Raw genomic sequence first — 18,729 nt, 5'->3', positions numbered from 1 at the left:
CATTTGTCCTGATTCTAGTATACCTTTGAAAAAAATACAGGATCGCTCCTATGCTCCATACAGAAAATGCATAGCTCAAAAATAAAGGACAATAACAGTATGAAGAAGCCAGAAATACATTTATGCTTAATACCCTGTTATGTAATTAGATTTCATATTTTTAATAGCAATGGAATAATGAGAATAATCTTAGAAAAATTTATTCTTTTGAAAATATTTCAAAGTATGGCTTGAAAGTATTTGAGTTACTGTTTATTATATTCTTACTGCAAGCATAATTGCATTCATTTTTCACAGCAGTGTGATGAGATAAGGATTAGCTCTGCTTTCTAAAAGGTAAAAAAATGGAGGGGGTTTTGTAATATACAAAAATAGTTAATTATAGTTAATTATAGGGCCACATAGTTAATAAATAGCCAAGTCAGGATAATCCCATGATTACATATTCTTAACCCAATGGTCTTAACCATTGCATGTGCCTATCACCTGCCTGATGCTCTGAAATCCTGTATCCATCATTGACATCTGCTTCATTACCATCACCAGCAGATGACCATTCAGGCCAACAATACATCTTAGCCAACTTTTAATTATTCATGGTAAATCAAGAGGAAAAAACGAGGGGAAATTCATGTGCAATTTTCATTTTAGGCAAAACTAGGAAAATTCCATTATAATATATATTTTTTCATAATATAATAGAGGAATATAAAATAAAAGTAGTTAAAAAATTAATGAGAATATTGGAGATTATAAAATTCTATCTCAAAGGTAATAGTGTATGCCATCACTTTCATGTGATTTTTAGAGTTCATGACCCTGGATTACAATAGTAACTAATAATGTGATAGTCAGCCTTTCACATTAAACTCTCTCTGTCTCATCCTTATGACAGAAAAGTTGAAGGACTTAGTACAGCGCTGTGCCTGGGAACTCTTGTTCAGTGCCAACCTTCAGCATTTATTCACACCTTGATGTGATTTAGTAGGTTTCAGAAATGTTTTATGGTTCAAAGAATGCTCCTTTTATGTCTATCACAATGGCAGAAATTCTTGCATTAGTCATCCATTCATAGCTTGAAGACATCAATCTTTAGGCGTTATTTATTCACTAAAATTAAAATTTCCATGATAAGGGTAATTACTCTACGTGGGTATAATTTATTATTCATACTAAATATTTCAGGAGAAACCTATTAGGAAGTCAGACAAGCAGGCATGAATAGGGACTATCCCAAGCAAACTGAAAAATATAGCCACTCCAACTTTAAGTAACCATTAGTTAGTTTCAGTTTTAAGCATTAGATAAGAGGGAGTTTAGACTTAGTCTAAACATTATTCTAATGTAGAGGTACAATTCACACAGGGGAATGTCAGAGATAAATTTCAAATGCCACAGAACATTGTGGATTATTTATCAGCACCAAGTAATCAGTAAAGCTGAACCCATATAACGACTTTCTCTCACAGTAATGGAGCAGGGAAAATCTTCAAAGCATCCCTACCCCATTCCTAAAAAAGGAGGCCAAAGAGCTTAGATGTGCTAAATGTTGAGGTATTGAAAAGCCAAAGAGAAAATAGTTAGTGGTATAGAATATAAGGAAGCATGAAGACCAAGAGAGATTAGTCCAATTTGGAAAGTCACTTAACCCATGGAGGTCCATGTAGGAGAGAGTGTCTTAGAGATTAAAAGTGCACACATAGCCTTGCAGATCCAAGAGAGTGCCATATTATGACAGGAATCACCAAGCAAGGAGTCCCTGGTGAATTCTTCTTATTTTGGATTGGAAACCTCCAGTATTACACTGTGAGAGTAAGAAGGAATCAGAAGTAAAACAGTACACAGAGGGCAAAATCTGAATCATTTTAATGCCTGAAATTGGATGAGGTAAACATGGATTGTTTGGATGAACTTGGCAAAAACAAATGTAATTCCCCTCTGGAAGAAGATTATAGTCTCAGTCTCACAATAGTTCCACAATTTTGTGAATAAGATATTTAATGTATAATAAAAATATTCAGGCAGACAAGAAGACAAGCAACATGAACAAAAAGACGCAGTTATAACACACAATAATAAATTACTAAACTGCAGACCTGCTACACTAAGAGAGCTATTGAAAGAATTGTAAAAGAGTATACAACTTACAAGCCAACAGGAGAAACAACAGGGTAATAAAAACAGTGCAAAAGAGAAGAAGAAACAAAATCTACAACAAGTGGAATAAATAGAAAAGACTCAGAAGAGAGTTGATTTTAACTGAAATATTGTCAGAGATTATATCAAATGCAAATGGCTAAGTGATCCAATTAGAAGGTAAAAGTGTCAATCTAAACTAAAAGATCAAAAAAAAACCTATGTGTTGGTTAGCAGAGATATATTTAAGATGTAAGAATAAGAAAAAAATGCAAACATAAAAACAATGAAAAAATATACATGCTGATATAATGATGTCAATAGGCAATAGCAAAAAAGAACTGCAATGTAAAAGGGTTTAATTCTTCAGGAAGGAGCCACATGGTAAGTGATGTTCTGCTTATATTAGTGCTTACATATTACTTACATTTTCACCAGAATTCATAAAAGTAACATTTATTGAGTTCTCACTGTGGTCAAAAAGTATTCTAAGCACCTTACACATATGAGCTCATTTACTCCTTCCATGACCCCATGACGTAGGCTGGATTGTTATCCTCATTTTACAGATAAAGATACTGAGGAATAAAGAGGTTGGCAAAATTGAGTTGCATCCAAACATTGGAACTGGAATGAAAACCAGACAATCTAGCCTCCAATTGATAAGAATAAATATTTGGAGAGGAAATGTCTAAATGGAACAAATAAATTTTGTCTATTTTTCTGCTATACATTTCAGTCCAGTTTTTCCATGCATGGGGTTGAGCCTAAAAGTCATTTTCTTCTGCCTCAGACACTAGTTCAAATGATTCTCCATCTCTCCTTTCCTCATGAACTCACATTTTTCTTGAGTTTCTTTAAAGAACAGGTTTTGTGTGTATGTGTGTGTGTGTGTGTGTGTGTGTGTGTGTGTAGCATCCCTTTAAAGTCTTTCTTGTACACAGGAGAAATCAAATGCTACAGTGTGAGGGTGAAAGGATGAGAGACCTTTTTGTTCTACGTTGTTTTCTGTACTAGGGAATGTCTCAGTCTAGCTAGATTTTAAATGAGCATAAATTATGCATTTAGGACATGTTTTCCATTAGTTATCTGAAAATATTTACCAGGAAAACTTCTAGTGTTTTTTTCCCAACACTCACACACACACACACACTCACACACACACATACACACACACACACACACACACACACACTCACTCACCACCCCCTCTTTTCCTAAAATATTGAAAGCTATCACTGTCTGAACATAAGGAACAGTAGCTTCTGGGCTTATAAAAAGAGGTCTATGGCATCTCTCATGTCTATTCGAGCTCTATCCAGTTCCTCATTCCAGGAATGAGGTGTTTCTATGGGAAGAGGTTATGAAACCATTTGGGTTACTGCTTACTTCATTATAATTCCTTTTTGTTTGACCTCATGATAGCAAGCAACTTAAGTGATTTTACCTGCCCTTTATCTTCAGTAAGAAGGAGCATAACATTTTTGAGTAATCAAGGAGTTAGACAAATGAACGAACAAATCTGTGACCTCATCTGTTACTTGCCTCCCTGCTTTCTCCATGGATACTATACCACTCTCCTGATTTTTCTTGTCTCTGATCATTTACACAGAGGTTCCCTCTGCCTGAAATGCTCTTGTTCAAACTCTCAGATTGATTGACTCTTTTTTTGCTATGGGATTTTACTGAAATTTTACTTTCTTAGCAAATCTTCTCTGTCTATGCCAGCTAACATTATATAGTCCCATCTCAAACAGCCCTCTCAACTTTGTTTTTCTCTTTGCATGGTCTAAAATAACTTAAAATTTTTACTTACCATGTGTGCTGCTAATCCAGCTCTATAGGTAGTCTGTCCCACAGGGACAATGATTTTTGACTTTTATTTCACACCTGCTCCATAAATATTAGTCAAACGAATGAATGAATGGAAGAATCTGAAACACAGGACCTATTTCATTGGGTTTGAATCCCCAAAGTGGGATCCTGCTCCTCAGATTGTCACTACTTACATGCATCTTTGGGAGTTTTCACTTAATTTGTCTGAAATTCAATTCCCTCCACTGTAAACTGAGGAGAATAGTAATTAATAGTAAAGACTAGCAATAAACTAGTAAATAGCAAATGGGGACTACTCACAGAATATTCTGCAGGTTTTGTAAGGAAAAAATGGGTGTCAACTAAGTTGTCTACTGATACCAGCAACTATAATCTGAGAAATGGAAGCTAAGGGAGCATGAGGAGGTCCCAGGTTTCCTTACGAATAGAATGACCAGTTGCCTTTGACATTGGCTTATAGACCAAGAAATCTGCAGTGCTTGAAAATCTGCAGTACTTTTTTACTAAGCACAAATCAACTTCTCTTTTAAAACACCAGTCTTTAGATTTGAGGGGAAAAAACACAGGAGAGAGGGGTAAGATATCCTGAACCATAAATGTAGTGTGTATTCTATGTGTGTATGTGTGTGTGTGTGTGTGTGTGTGTGTGTGTGGTTGCATGTGCATATGTGTGGTTGCATGTGCAATGTTACTGGAGATGGTGGTGAATGTATCATTTTGGGGTTTGTTTACTATGTTCCTTACAGGAAATGTTATGCTACTTTAGTTGCATATGAGTCTGATACCAAGTAAGCATGTAATTCCTAAGTATAGGATAATTGTCATCACAAAATATTTCATGAGAAAAATTTCCTGATAATACTAAGCAACAGTATGGAAATTACACAAGAGAGTAGTGCAGTTTTTTTTTTAAAGAATTAGGATAATTTCTAGCTGAAATATTAACTTTAATGAATATGCCAATATCAACCTTGATGTATCCATTTGGACATTTTGCACATCCCAGTGCCTGGTCTAAAACCAATTAAAGCATCACAGATTGCTATTATCTTCTTGCATTATTATTTTCATGAATTAATTTTGTTTTAAAAATCAGTCCTTTTCCAAATGAGAATAAATTTAAATATCTGAGGTACAAATGTGAAGCTGAATGTTAGAACCCATACCTATCTATAATTTCAAATTCGGAAAATACAGAATCAAGGGAATAATACTAGAAAAATTAAAAATGAATGGACTGATCTTTTAGGTCACCTAATCACTCATTCTCCTTGCTGTTTATGGAGAATCCAAATAATAATTCAGTTTCCTTGTTCTGAAATTACTTATCATTTTCTTCATATATATATTTATTCATTCATTTGTTCATTTTTTACCCATCTATCCATCTACCCATATTTTTTATCTTTCCTTTAATAAATATTAGGCATTGTTTATATGCTTGAATAGATGCTGATAAGTACTAAAAAAACAAAAAAGTATGCTAAGGTTTTTCTTTTAAAGTACCTCATAGTTTAGTGAGAGAAACAAAGGTTAATAAATAATCATAATATAATGAAATATGTTTTTAAATAGAAATATCTATAAAGTTCTGACTAGATGAATCAGAAAGTCATAGAATTTCTACTGGGGTTTGAAACCAGGGCAGTTCAGGCAAAGATGAATGTACACAAAGATAAGGAGACATGATTGTGTGCATCAGACCCTGGGAGTATTGAATGGTGAGTCAGGACTAACTTGGAGCATCTGTGTTTCTGTGTAGACTTTGGGAAGGAGGGGATTTGAAGCTGGATAGGTTAGGGTCTGATAACAAAGGACTTTTATATGATGAACAAGAATTTAGATTTCTTTTGTAATAAGACACTTTCATAGATTTTTCTTTTTGGGTGATGGTGGCAAAGAGGAAGAGAAACTGTGAAGGACTAGAAAATCAGGAAGCTATTGTCATAGTGAAAACCAGATGAAGTTATGATAGTGACAGAGGGACAGAAAGGAGGGAACAGATTAGAAAGAGGACTAAAACTAGGTAGTGATTAAAATCATATGGAAAAAGTTATGTTATTTTCAAAAATATTCTATGATGATAGATGTACATGAATTAAAGAATATTCCCCCAAAAACTCCATGTTTTTGAACAATGTAAAGAAAGGAGAGCACTGGAAGCATGTAAGTGGTCTATTTTCCATCTGCTCCTTGCTGTTTCTAGAGGACGCAAAGCTCTTTTGTTCCCTTTAGCTTCATGCTTTGTTTTGCAGTGTCTACTGCTGATTCATTTCGTGACTGTCTTGGCTCTGATAAATCTGGATGAAGTCAATTAGACTTGGGTGACCAGAACATAAAAGATCTGTTCTTCTTCAGACTGTCATCTTAATCTTACATTTTTATGGTTGTTTGGTAGGGACAGACCAAGCTTAGCAGTGATGGGGGAAAGAGGGCTGTTTTTATTGCCACAAAATCTTTTCAAAATTGGAAAATGTCTTCTTCTGTTATGACACGTTAGTCTTTTCTGGGTGATTAGTTTTAACTATCCTGTCCTTTCAAATTTATGTAGGCAATGTTTTACTTTACTTGATTCATACTACCAAATACCTTCTGTCATCTGATTCTATTACTTGTTACTCCTCTATATGACTGATTAGCATGTATTATTGCTATTCATATTTTTTTCTCAAATCACTATTCAAATATTTGAAATTTAAATGGAGTGTTTTGATATCTCTGGAGTACTTTGGGAAAGAGAATATAAAGAAAACTTGTGAGAGTCTGTATCTATAAAATGTCATAAATTACAACTGAGAAAAATATGGTGGATTCCATTCAGACAGAGACTGGGGATTATAGAGTTGATAATGAGTAGAGAACACAGAACAGGAGAAGTTGCCTATGGGTGACCTATACCTTGACATTGGTTAAATGAGTTCATCTCATTTTCTTGCCTTACAGTGTGTGTAATTTGAATTTATGTCACAGCAGATTAAAAATTATTGTAGGTATGGGTGTTCAGACAAGCTCATGAATAGTTAAGAATGCAAATATTAAATCTTTGGGTAGCATGTAATATTACTTCTGTAATTCTTTCACACTTTTATGTTAAAATGACTGCTGATTTTTGTGTACTTTCTCACTTGAATTTAATGAAACTTTTTTTTCTTTGATTTGTGCAGAATACCTCCCAAAATATTCATGAGAAATGCTTACTATCCTTGTTTCAATTGCTTGAAAACACTGTTTATTTTTGTTCCCATTTATGAATATGTGTTTCTCTGAAATTAAAAATACTGAATTTATAATCCTCTAAGAGAGTACAGAACTATCCCCTCTGTGAGCTTTGTTGGAGGGTATTGTTTTGCTGTCCTTTGCTTGTTGAAATGTTCCCTTTCTCCCAAGCTTGCTTCCTGTGATAATCTATTGAACAGTGGAGTACCTGACATGTGTTTGTTCCTTAGGCAAACGTGTAAAACTCTTCAAGTTCGAATGGAGAAGTAGAAAGAGAAGGTTTCTGCTGTGCCTGATGACAATTTTTTGATTTTCCACATTCAAAAATATTCTGGCTCCATGTTGGAGCAGTAGTTGTGGCGAATCCTAGTGTTGGTCGGATTCTAAGGAAGGGGAAGAAGTTTCCTTGAGAAGTAAAGAGTCAAAACAACTCCAGAAATGAGCTCCTGTCTCAGTTTATTTCTCACAGAGCAGCAGGTGTGTACACCATGTTAATAGGATTAACTGTGATCTACTCTTTCTCGTAGTTGCTGTTAGCATTCCAGGTGCTTGATTTCAAGGGAAGTCAATGAACTTGGTTCAGCTTTAGAGATCAGAGAGCAAAGAAGTTTCTCAGTGGTTAATAAAGAAAGCAACGAATTATCTTCTGTTTAAAAAAAAAGTGGGGAAGGCATTATTCTTTGAACTGATATGAGGTTCATGCATAGGACAATGTGTCCACAAAGAATAGATGTGCTATGATTGGTGAATCTAATACTGTCATCTCAGTGGTTCTTCAGTATTGTTTTCCTAAGAATAGGAAATGTGTGGTGTATTGCTGGACCTCTCTCAGTGTTCAACCTGCTTATTATTTTCGAATTAGCATGAAAAGTACTAAGTCATCAGACTTTCACTTCATCTTCACAAACCTTATCAAGACTGAGTTCTTACCTAATGATCCATTCTCTGTATATTGGAGTTGCCCTGTATTAAATGTTACATAGGACCTGCATCTAAGAGATTACAAGTAGGTGGATTTAAAGACTCATATTTCAATCAACTTTGGAAGTTTAAGACCACTGAATTGTGATTATATTATTAGATAAATTCTCAGTGGACTATAGCTGGGAAATAGGGGGTAAAGTCAAATCACCCTACATATTAAATATTACTGTCGATGTCAACCTAACCTTCAGAATACGAGTTTTAGGATTTTATATGGAAAGGAATTTTTTAAAAACATTTTCAAGATCTACCACAAACAGAATGATCATCATTAATTTTAACTGATGGGAAGAAGATGGGGTGGAGAGGAGAGTGTATGAGCTGCATTTGTCATGCTCTTGAAGTGCTGGTGCTGGCTTTGTCCTTTCACAAGTTACATCAAGTGTTTTTCAAAGTCACAGCAATATATTATTCACTCATACAGGGTTTCAAGAAAAGGTGGTTACTAAGAGCCATTTGCATTTTTAACTCAAACCAACCAGGAAGTTAAGAGAAAATGCCCTCTTAGTAATCCCTAAACTACTAAGAATAATTTCTTCGAAGTTTCAGCCCTTCCCCTTGTCAAACACCACTGATCTTAAATTCATTTTAAGCACAATTTCCAATTTACTTCTTTGAGCCCTATGCAAGTGAAACTGAAATTCTTGAGAAGTGTGATTATAGGCTAAATTTAAATTTCTAACGTAAAGCCTTGCTGGAGGAAGTCAATAAAAACTATCAATTCAAATGATTCCTTTACAAATGAGAGGTGAGTCTTAAAATATAAACCTAATATCAAATTTAGTAATGAAAGACATTCCAATTGAGTTTTTAAAAAGAGTTAAAAAAAATCCCTTCCATTGTCTCTAAAAATGTTTGAATTATACTAGTATATGAAATTCAAATCTTAAAAGAATCTACTTGGATTCCCTTCTGGGATATAAAATGATTATTTTCCCCTCGTAAGCATTTTTTTTAAGTTTCCAAAAGATTTTTCCTTATCCCAAATACTGTTGCCTTTGATTATTTCCTTAACTTGTTTTTCTTTTCTTTCCTTTCTTCTTTTTTCTTTCATAATTTTTCACCTACAGCAAACAGATAGTCTATATGCTGGGCAGGGCAGGGGAAGAAGAAGGAAGAAAAGCCTTGTCTTAACAAATTCTGTAAAATCTCAAAAGAATTCATTAGCTACCCGAAGACAAAGCACAGAATGCTCTTGTTTTGCTAACTGTGAAGGCTGTCCAGAGAGAATCTGTGGTCTGCTTCTGAGTGGACAGGTGTGCATAAATGGCAATGTGAACAGTCATCTGCTTCCATGAATCATGTAAGAGAGGTCATGGCAGGAATGCTGCACATCCTTCAAAGTTCCAAGAAATAGTCCAGGTCCATCTGTTCAAAAGATTCAGTTCCAGTCAGGATCTTCATTTGCACAGTGCAGGAAACTCAAAGCCATGACAGATGTTGTATTTGTGGTGAGAGCTCATTAGTTCTCAATTCTAATATAATGATTAGATCTGTTAAAAAACGAAGTCTGCTGAGTGGTTACACCACTGTTGAATTCAGGGTGATCAGGACAAAGATTTATCCTATTTGGAGGTATGGTTTCTTGGGAAAACCTCAGTAGTTTGGAGTAAGAAGGGAATTAAAAGAATCTCACTGAACTGAACAGACTAACTTGGCAGATAAAAATCTGGAGACTCAGAGCTTTTGAGTGATTTATCCAAAGTCCTAAAACTAGTAGGTAGCAACCCTGGAATAAAATCCTGACAGTAGAATAATGCTGTCTCTCCTCAGTCATATCTGCTGTGATTCTCTTGTAGAAGTGCTCCTACATTGGAACTTACACTAAGTTACACCTAAATATTATCGGTTAGCCACAGAAATGCCTCTGTTGCTTTGAAATGACTATCTTTCCACTCACCCAAGAATGTATAGAACAGGTAATTGAGAATAGTTCAAGGACACTTAGTGGGCATGCTTAAGTATGAAGCAGATGGCCTTTAATATCCCAAGAGTTAATATAAATGTTTAGGCCAATCCAGCACCAGACGTTCTTCGGAAGCAAAATTAAACGGTGGTATAAAAATGCAATGTTTTTTCAGGGCTACAGAAATCACCTTCAACACCATGAAAGTAATATACAGGATTAATTTTGTTATGCAGAAGGGTACTTATAAAGATGATTCACATGTCATTGTCTTATAGTGACTCATCTACACCTGAAAGCTCTCTGGTCAACTTCCTCCTGCCCCCCGAAGGATAGGTACCTTTCATTTTGTGGTAGCTCACTGTACAAGATTCTTTGAGATAGACTAAGTGTGTTCATACACAGTTATGACCCACTTAACAGCATCTTTTCTCTAGCTTAAATGAAAAAACCTGTTACTGTGGAGTAATGATGTTTTAATTGCACATTTAGTACACAAAAAGTGAAGCAAGAGCTTAATTCATGTACTTGTAAGAGCTACATTAAAAAAATACATTTGCAGTGAACAGCAATTATATTCCAAGAAAGGAAAAGTTCATTCAAATTAGCACTTAAGATTATGAAGGTATTCTATTCTTCTTTTTACCTTTATTGGAAATGTTAAATTTATTGGAATGTTAGTTGGAAACTGTGTCTATTTGTGATGTTATAAAGCAGCTATATTATAAAGATTGGACAAAAACTGCATTTAAATCTGCTGCCTATTCTCAGAAAGATTGCCACATTTCTTTGCCTTCTAGTTATTTAAATGAGGAATGTTCATTAGTCCAAAAATAAATGTTTCACTAATAGGATGGGTATTTTAGTGAAATTTTAACTTCTTTTGAAATGAAATTGACTGAGATGTTCATAATGCATTGTGTCTTCTATTATTGTGTAGGTGAGTTATTTTAAATTCACAGGGAAATAAAAAGGTTGTTCTGTAGTTCCTCATTACAAGATTTTAATGACCAAATTAGAGAAGAGAATATGTTATTTTGTAAATTGAGCTAATATAAGATTTGCATCAGTGCTGTGGAGATTTGGCAGTGATTAAGCTGCAACAGAACAACAGATTCAAAATAATTTTGGAATGTGGAATAGAGCTCAATTAAAGAAAAACAATATCAAAGAAACCATCAATGAAGAATAAGGAAATTTGCATAACTGCATTTCATTTTGACATAATCATATCACATTTATTTTTTTAAGCCTGGATAAAGTGCCATGCTGGTTTCCTAAATATATATCCTGCATGTAAAGTTTGATAGTAGTTGACCCATGGAAAAGATTGAAAGAATGGCACTGTGTATCTGAGAAGAATAGTAACATATGCTCACAAATAATCAGGGGCAAAATCTCAGAATTGGTATTCAGATTCCTCACAGTGTATTACTTGAGTACAGTAGGCAATATGTACAGCTACTAAGCACACAGTGCATTCCTCACCTTCCCTTCCCAGCTCACATAGCCCCATGATGCCTACACTAGTACTGCCCCTGTTTTACCACAATCATATATTGTCATCAGCAGAACCAAGTACAGATGCCAATCATCCAGACACCAGAGTACAACTTCTTAACCACTGCTTTCTGTTGAATTATCTGAAAAGATGTCATCCCTTCCAAAGCCAGCCAAAACAGTGTCATATTCTTGATATATGACATTTATTATTAACAAGATTATGTGAAGAAATACTGAAAGATGAGTTACTATAACAAACAAGAGATTAACTTGACTTAAGTCAATATTTGTAGATAAACAAGAAGTAATGCCCCTTCCCATTGGTATCCTATATATCGTTTCCTATATCTTGTTTGAGAATTATCATTGCTACTGCTTGCTAATATTTAAAATCAGAGCACAGACTGAAAGAATTATTTGATTTAATCACCATAACAAGTGTATAGGAAAAGGTAATAATATCATCCTCATATTAGACTAAGGCTCAGGCAATTTAAATAATTTATTCAATCCCATAGTGTTATAAGGTGATAATGCAGGGATTTGAACCCAGATAGTCTGCCTACAGAGCTCAGGCCATTTCTTATTTTGCCTCTCACCATAATATGCCATCTTCCACTGATCTACTAATCAGTAGGATTTGAACAGGGAAAAAAGGAACTTTAGACTTTATGAGTATAATTATTTTAAGGATTTTTACAAAAGCACCTATACCACTGGGGAAAGTACAGATTCTTGAATTTCCCTCCAACTTTCTAATTTACTTTAACTTGAAGATAGAAAGAGAATGTTTCATAATGCTCAAAAAATAAAATGAAAACAGTCTGAAATAATTGACTAATTTCAAATTTAACTAATATATATATATTTTACATATATATATATATTATTTACCTGTTTGTTTTAAAACTTTAAATTGGTGAGTAGATTTGATACAATTTTAGGACACCTTTCCTGAGAAATCTAAACAGGGTCCTATAATAGATTTGTTGGACTGGCATAAGTGGGTATTTTTTTGGTGGTACTGAGATTTGAACTTAGGGCTTGGTGCTTGCAAACCAGGTGCTCTACCACTTGAGTCACACCTAAAGAATCAGTACTTTTTGTTTAATATCTTCATCCTAGTGAACCATTGCCAGGATAGTTGTGCTTGGAAATGGAGAAGCTATTACTATTATTATTTCTGCATTATGCATATAGTGATTGCACACACCAAACTGGCTGGAGTGCAGCACACATCAGGTAAGATTTACATAAAAATAACTGCTGTGTGAAATATGTTCCTTGGAAAGGTAAATTTATTGAGATAGTGATTCCAGCCTATGAAGCTCCACGCATAACCATAGCCACCAAAGGACCATTTCTCTCTCTCCTTCATGCAGTATTTTATAACTATTGCCCTTAGAACAAGAAAACAGTCTGCATTCATGGTAGCAACTGCTATTTCCCATCCATTAAAACTGACTTTATTGCAACCTCCTGTTTTTAGTTACTGAAAACTTATTGAAAATTCTCCTTAGAAGGTAAAATTTCACTGTCTGATATCTTCTAAAAAATACTTGAGCAAAAAAGAGTAGTATTAAAGTTTTACAAATAGGGCAATGTTTAATTTTGGTGTAGTAAAACTATTTTTACTTTTAAAAATGTTGGATTGTATAAATACTGCTTGAACAACTCTTGCATAACAGAACATTCTAGTTTACAGTCTACAAAATTTGTTTTCCTCTCACTGGCATGCTTGAATTTAAACCTAGTCAATTGAACTTATTTAACAAACATATGAATTAATAAATGTTTGATTTTTTGTTTACTTTTAAGTAATAATTTTAAAGTACTATTTGGATCTTACATATTAGGTGATTTAAATTGGTGATAGTGTACCTATATTGGGGATCATTGCCTATATTTTTTAAAACATTTATTAAAATATGTTTTTAATATGTTTAGAAATATGTTTCCTATATATTGTTGGACTCACCATTTCATTTGGTACAAACCTAGAAGTTGTCAGGGAGGGTGCTAGTACATGGTCACAATATGTTCATTTTATGCTGCGTTAAAGGGGTGAGTCATTAATTAGCCTTTGAATTTCTTCACTGTAATACTCTCACTTCACCAATTGTCTGTTAGTGGAATCCTTTCATTTTGCTTTTGGTAACTCTCTTGTTTAAAATGCTTGCATTAAAAACCCCATAAATCTAAAACATTTATTTCATAGTAATTCAGCATTGATAAAATTAGGTATCTACATGGATGTTATAATACTTAATCTTCACAGAAAAATATCAAGGAAGCTAACAAGAGTATTTCCATTTTACATATGAGAAAACTGAAGCTGGCAGGGTTTTCAGGTAACATGTATGTGGTTAATATTACTGCTATACTGCATGTCGAACCACAGTGTTTCTTCTGATCAAACTAAAAAAATTAAAAGAATCACTTTGAATATGAGAAAAGTTGCCTTATGTTTCAGACCATGCTTATTTAAAAAAGTACTTCTTTTAGTCATATTTAAATTTTGTCTAGCAATTATTTTAACCAGTGGAAACATAGCATCTTTAAAATGTGCATTTATGATATTCCTATGCTTTGAAGCATATGGATTATAAAATTATATGCATTTATATGTTTAGGTGTGTATGTGTATATAATATAGAGAGTGATGAGAAATTTTTGCATTATTTACATAAACTTTTGGTATTTTTATGTAACTATGGCTTTTATTTTCAAAATTATGTGAAAACAAAGCTTTAATATATAAATAGTTGATAGACTAATCTCCTCAACTTTTTATAAACCAGCAGGATCAATATTTAGCTTAGAATGAAAATATAGGAATCCATCTACCATGGTCACCAACAGATAACTTAGAACCAGGGATCAGCATGGCTCAGGATATACCACTTTCTTTCTTGTACTCATTGTGCCAAGTTCCCCCAGTTCAGTTTCATGATGCCTGCACTGAAATCCTGTGAGACTAAACCACTTGTTCTCTCTCAACCTCTTCTTCCACTCCATACTCCTGCTTTTCCTATTATTTCAGCATGAATTTTAAAAATATGGTTCCCATATTATGTTTTGTAAGTTTTCCTTCTAAGAAGAAAATTTTCAGAAAAAAGTAGGTGAATTTTTCTTAGCCAATGGAAATCAAAGATTGTGTTAAATCAAGTTTATGGAGACAATTTATCATAAAAATATTTCTGTATTTCTTATAATAATCAACTTTCTCTATTAGCAACCTGTGACATAACATCTAAAGAAATAGTAATATTTTCTTCCCATCCTCTTCTTACACTGATCTCTGTCTGGGCCTCCTTCACAGAACTTGTGTACGGTGAGCACTGCATGTCAGACAGATCAATAGTGATGTTGCTTTCCTGACAGAGATATCTCCTGCTCCCAAAATCTCTATAAGTCAGCAAGTCCTTTACTTATTTGTAACCTTGAATCCTTTGTTCAGTTTCTTCCAGTGTCCTTTTGTGCAGAGGAGTATGACACTCAAAGACCCAGACCAAGATTCCTTCTTCGGGAATGTCAATTGACCACAGAGACAGAAACAAGATGGCTGACCCCATGCTTGAAAACATTTTTGAATTTCACATGTCCTTTTTTAGTATAGTCTGAGACTAGCCATAGCACAGCAAATCTAGAGTTAGTTTTATTTAACTTAATATTTTCCTCTTTCATAGTTGATTAGGAAACAACCAAACCAAACAAAAAACTTTTATGAATGTTTTGTCAAAGGACGGTAATTATATCAGTTAACAAAATAAAACCAAAGTATTCACATTAATTTAAAAAATTCCCTTTTTGTTATAGCCATTGCTGGAGGAGAGCTCTTAGGTCATTACCTCTAAATACCTTGCCTGATATTAGTGTACAATTAGAAATTCATTGACATAACAGAATTTCTCTCACTCTTCTCTCTCTCTTTCTCTCTCTCTCTCTGTATATATAGATAATGTATATATCAGATACTTCTGATATATATTGTTTATTGTTTTTTTTTTCTGTATACAAATGATGTTTAGACATTAGTAGGTATGAAAAGTCACTGTGACTCTTTCTAATATTTAAAATAGCATTAATACTGCTCTAATCAATTTTATGAGAATTTCTGGACTCCTTAAAATTTAGTCATTGTGCTGTTCTTCATTCTTTTTGTTCTCATGAATAATTTTTCTGACATATAATTGAGTCAAACTAGGCCTTCAATTTTTTACATTACATCAAGAATGAGTATTATAGAGCAAATCCCGAAGGACTTTTTGAGAATATGGTCTAATTATATTCCAGTAAAGAATGGTCTTCTTTCAGAGAGACTGGCAAGATGTATTCATAATCTTTCAGTTATGTCCACCATGCTCATACAAAAGAGAGGAATTCCAGAATCAGCCTCTGTATCAGGAGGGTACTGTTGCAGTTAGAGATTGCCTAGTTCACAGCTGGGGTCATTTGAGTCATTGAGAAAGTGGCTCTCAAAATATGGTAACACAATAGAAAGAAAAAAGTTCATGTTTTTATAAGTTGAAGGCACTTGAATATGGTAGTCCTTTACAATTCAGCAATATATTTGATGTAGTGAATATTGGTTGGCCCATTAATTGCAGTTTCTGTTTAAGAGTGCAACTGCATTATGAAATGTTGATTATATATTCTCTTTTCTTTGTAGGTAACCCATTAACCAAGGATAAATCAAGTGATCCTCCAGGCTGATTACGATTAACATATGCTTAGAAACTTGACTCCTGAGGTGATCTTGAAGATTTTATACTGTTCAAAGTCTATTCCACAGGATCCCATGGCTTGTTATCAGTCTCTTCTTGAAACCAAGACTTTAAAGAGGTCAAACATGTACTTCTATGTCATAAAGACTTCATCAGATTTGAACTGTGATCAACTTGTAACACTGCTAAGGGAATTTGAAGTTGCTGTCAACAGAGCTGGTGGAGAGTTGGTGTTTGTAGGATGACTTCAGAGACAGTCACCTTTTGGGTTCCTGGCTCCAACTGTGACTGCTTTTCTTATTTCTGAAAGCTGTCTCCCAAGTGCACTGTTATTCTGTCATGGATGTGTTCCTGGGTCCTTCATGCATTGGCTAGTGGGACTATACATGGCTTTGACAGTATTTCCTTTGCGAGCTTCCTCTCTGGCATGGTGTAGACTGAAACAATTTTATTGGTATACTAATCTTGGAGCTCTAAAAGCCTACATTTTAACATCTTACAGTTGCTTTTGTTAAAGGAATGGAAATATATATCCATTTATAATAAGTATTGTTGGCAAGTAATAGTAATTCAAATACATCAAATCATATAAGAATGTATAGACAAGCTGCCATATTTCCTCCCCAAAACTAACACACTACTGCAGCTCTCTGTTAGTTAAATAAGTAGTAGTTAGAACTGAATTACCATTTTCATTATATAATACTTTGTACCTCTAGAGCACTTTCCCTTTCAGTTCTTTTTTAAAGTGGGCCTTTTCTTTTATTGTTTTTACATTCACTTTTTTTTCTTCAGAAAAATAAGCAGTGAGCAGTCAAGTTAGTAGGTATCCTTCAGTTTCAAAAAGTTATCAGGGATGCATGTGAGTTTCTGATTTCTTAGCTTGAACGGTATTCACTTAGATTTCTTCTAGTATTTTTTAACTATTCTTTCTTTCTGTCTCACTTGAAGAGTCTGTCTCTTGCTTGATCCCAATGACTGAATGCTTATATATTTGTTTGTTTGGTGTGTTGCTAGAATAAATTGCTCATTTTTCTTAGTCTTAAAGTTATAAATATTTGCTTACAGTTGTTCCATTCAAACAATTTCTTAGGCCAGCATTTTTGTCCACATTTTCATAGCCATTTTATCATTTGTGATTTTTTAGTTGTACAGGAACGTCTTATAAATATTTAAAGGCCTTAAACATTTATGTACTTTTTTCTGAGTTATTACAGAATGTATAATTTTGTACTACATTTATTTTGTTTCATCTGTGATGTGGAGAGAGAAGAATGGAAGCTGAATAGCCATTCTGTAATAATATTGTGTAAACCTACAATTTTAAGGAATGTAAAGAGAGGAATTTCTGTGTCTGACTTATTTTAGACTAATGAGAAGATGCTTCAGAAATTGTCCTATTAGAAGTCCTAATATGTTAGAGAAGATGTGAGACTATTAAGTATTTTTGAAAACTCACTGACATGGCCACTTAGATACACATTTGTTTCCAAGATGGAGGCTCACATGTCCTGGAGAGTTTGGATATGTTATTTTATAACAATCTCCAAGACTAATACATTAACCAGACTCTTGACTGGGTAGAACAACTAAATTGTAAAATTTGTTAAAAGTTAAATTTGAAAAGTATGCTTTTGACATTGAACTAAATTTATTGTCCCACTACTATATGGAATGAAATGACTTCCTGCCTCCATTTTAATTATACACAAAACTAATTAGTTGGCTCCAAGTGGATTTTGCAATCTACTATGTGAAATCAAGACTACAAGAAATCATAAAGAAATAAATAGCAATTATGGTGGAGCTTCTGAATCGATTAGAATGTCATTAATTTCTATGGAGCAAAGTAGGAAACTATATTATTTTGAAGCTATGAATTTGTCCTAGGTTTGTTTGAAATTATAGGTCATGCTTATTCTCATTTTAAAAACCATATCCTTTAAAACAACACTGGAAATTCTGTATTATATACAAGTGTAAAACATGCATATCAATGGAAAAAAATAAATGGAATTTCAAATATACTAACTAGATTATTCCCAGTAGATTAATGTTGTGACTATTCAGAAAAGGTGAATAAAATTGGAATATAAAATGGACTCTTCTTTCATAAGTACACTTTGGTGAATCTGTTTGCTTGTGTTTTATTTTAAAGGCACTTCAGTACTCACCAAGAAAACCTCTGAATTCATAGAGAAACTGACTTAAATCCTGCAGTCTTCTTTTAATGACTGTCCCATGACAAGTCCTGCCATTTATATAAAGTTCTAATATTTGATTTGCTTCTTTGCTATAAACAATGAAATAGATGCATTTACACTATGATTCTTGCCCACATCTTCACAACTGCATAACTACCAATGAAAAATTCATTTTATTATGGAAATTGTTAATAAATGGAGCTTATCTTTTGAAATA

At 33.8% G+C, this 18,729-nt stretch overlaps 1 protein-coding gene across 9 annotated transcripts in view; it reads left to right on the top strand.

Annotated features, from left to right (window-relative positions):
- Tafa2 (TAFA chemokine like family member 2) overlaps positions 1-18,410 on the top strand; it is a 561,377-nt gene extending 542,967 nt beyond the window's left edge. For 8 of the 9 annotated variants that reach the window (XR_012450885.1, XR_012450883.1, XR_012450882.1 and 5 more), the window contains 2 exons: positions 7,419-7,665; positions 16,254-18,410. Coding sequence is in view for 1 of the 9 variants with exons in the window: in XM_074083800.1 (XP_073939901.1) it covers positions 16,254-16,265 (12 nt within the window). In the remaining 8 variants the exon portion in view is untranslated. The remainder of the gene's footprint in view (positions 1-7,418; positions 7,666-16,253) is intronic. The other variant, XM_074083800.1, reaches the window with a different exon arrangement.
- The last annotated feature ends 319 nt before the right edge of the window (positions 18,411-18,729 follow it).

Source organism: Castor canadensis, chromosome 8 (genome assembly GCF_047511655.1).
Source record: "Castor canadensis chromosome 8, mCasCan1.hap1v2, whole genome shotgun sequence".
Classification (NCBI taxonomy): Eukaryota; Metazoa; Chordata; class Mammalia; order Rodentia; family Castoridae; genus Castor; species Castor canadensis.
Note: the sequence above shows the minus strand (reverse complement) of the source record. Positions and strands in the feature narration are given on the sequence as shown.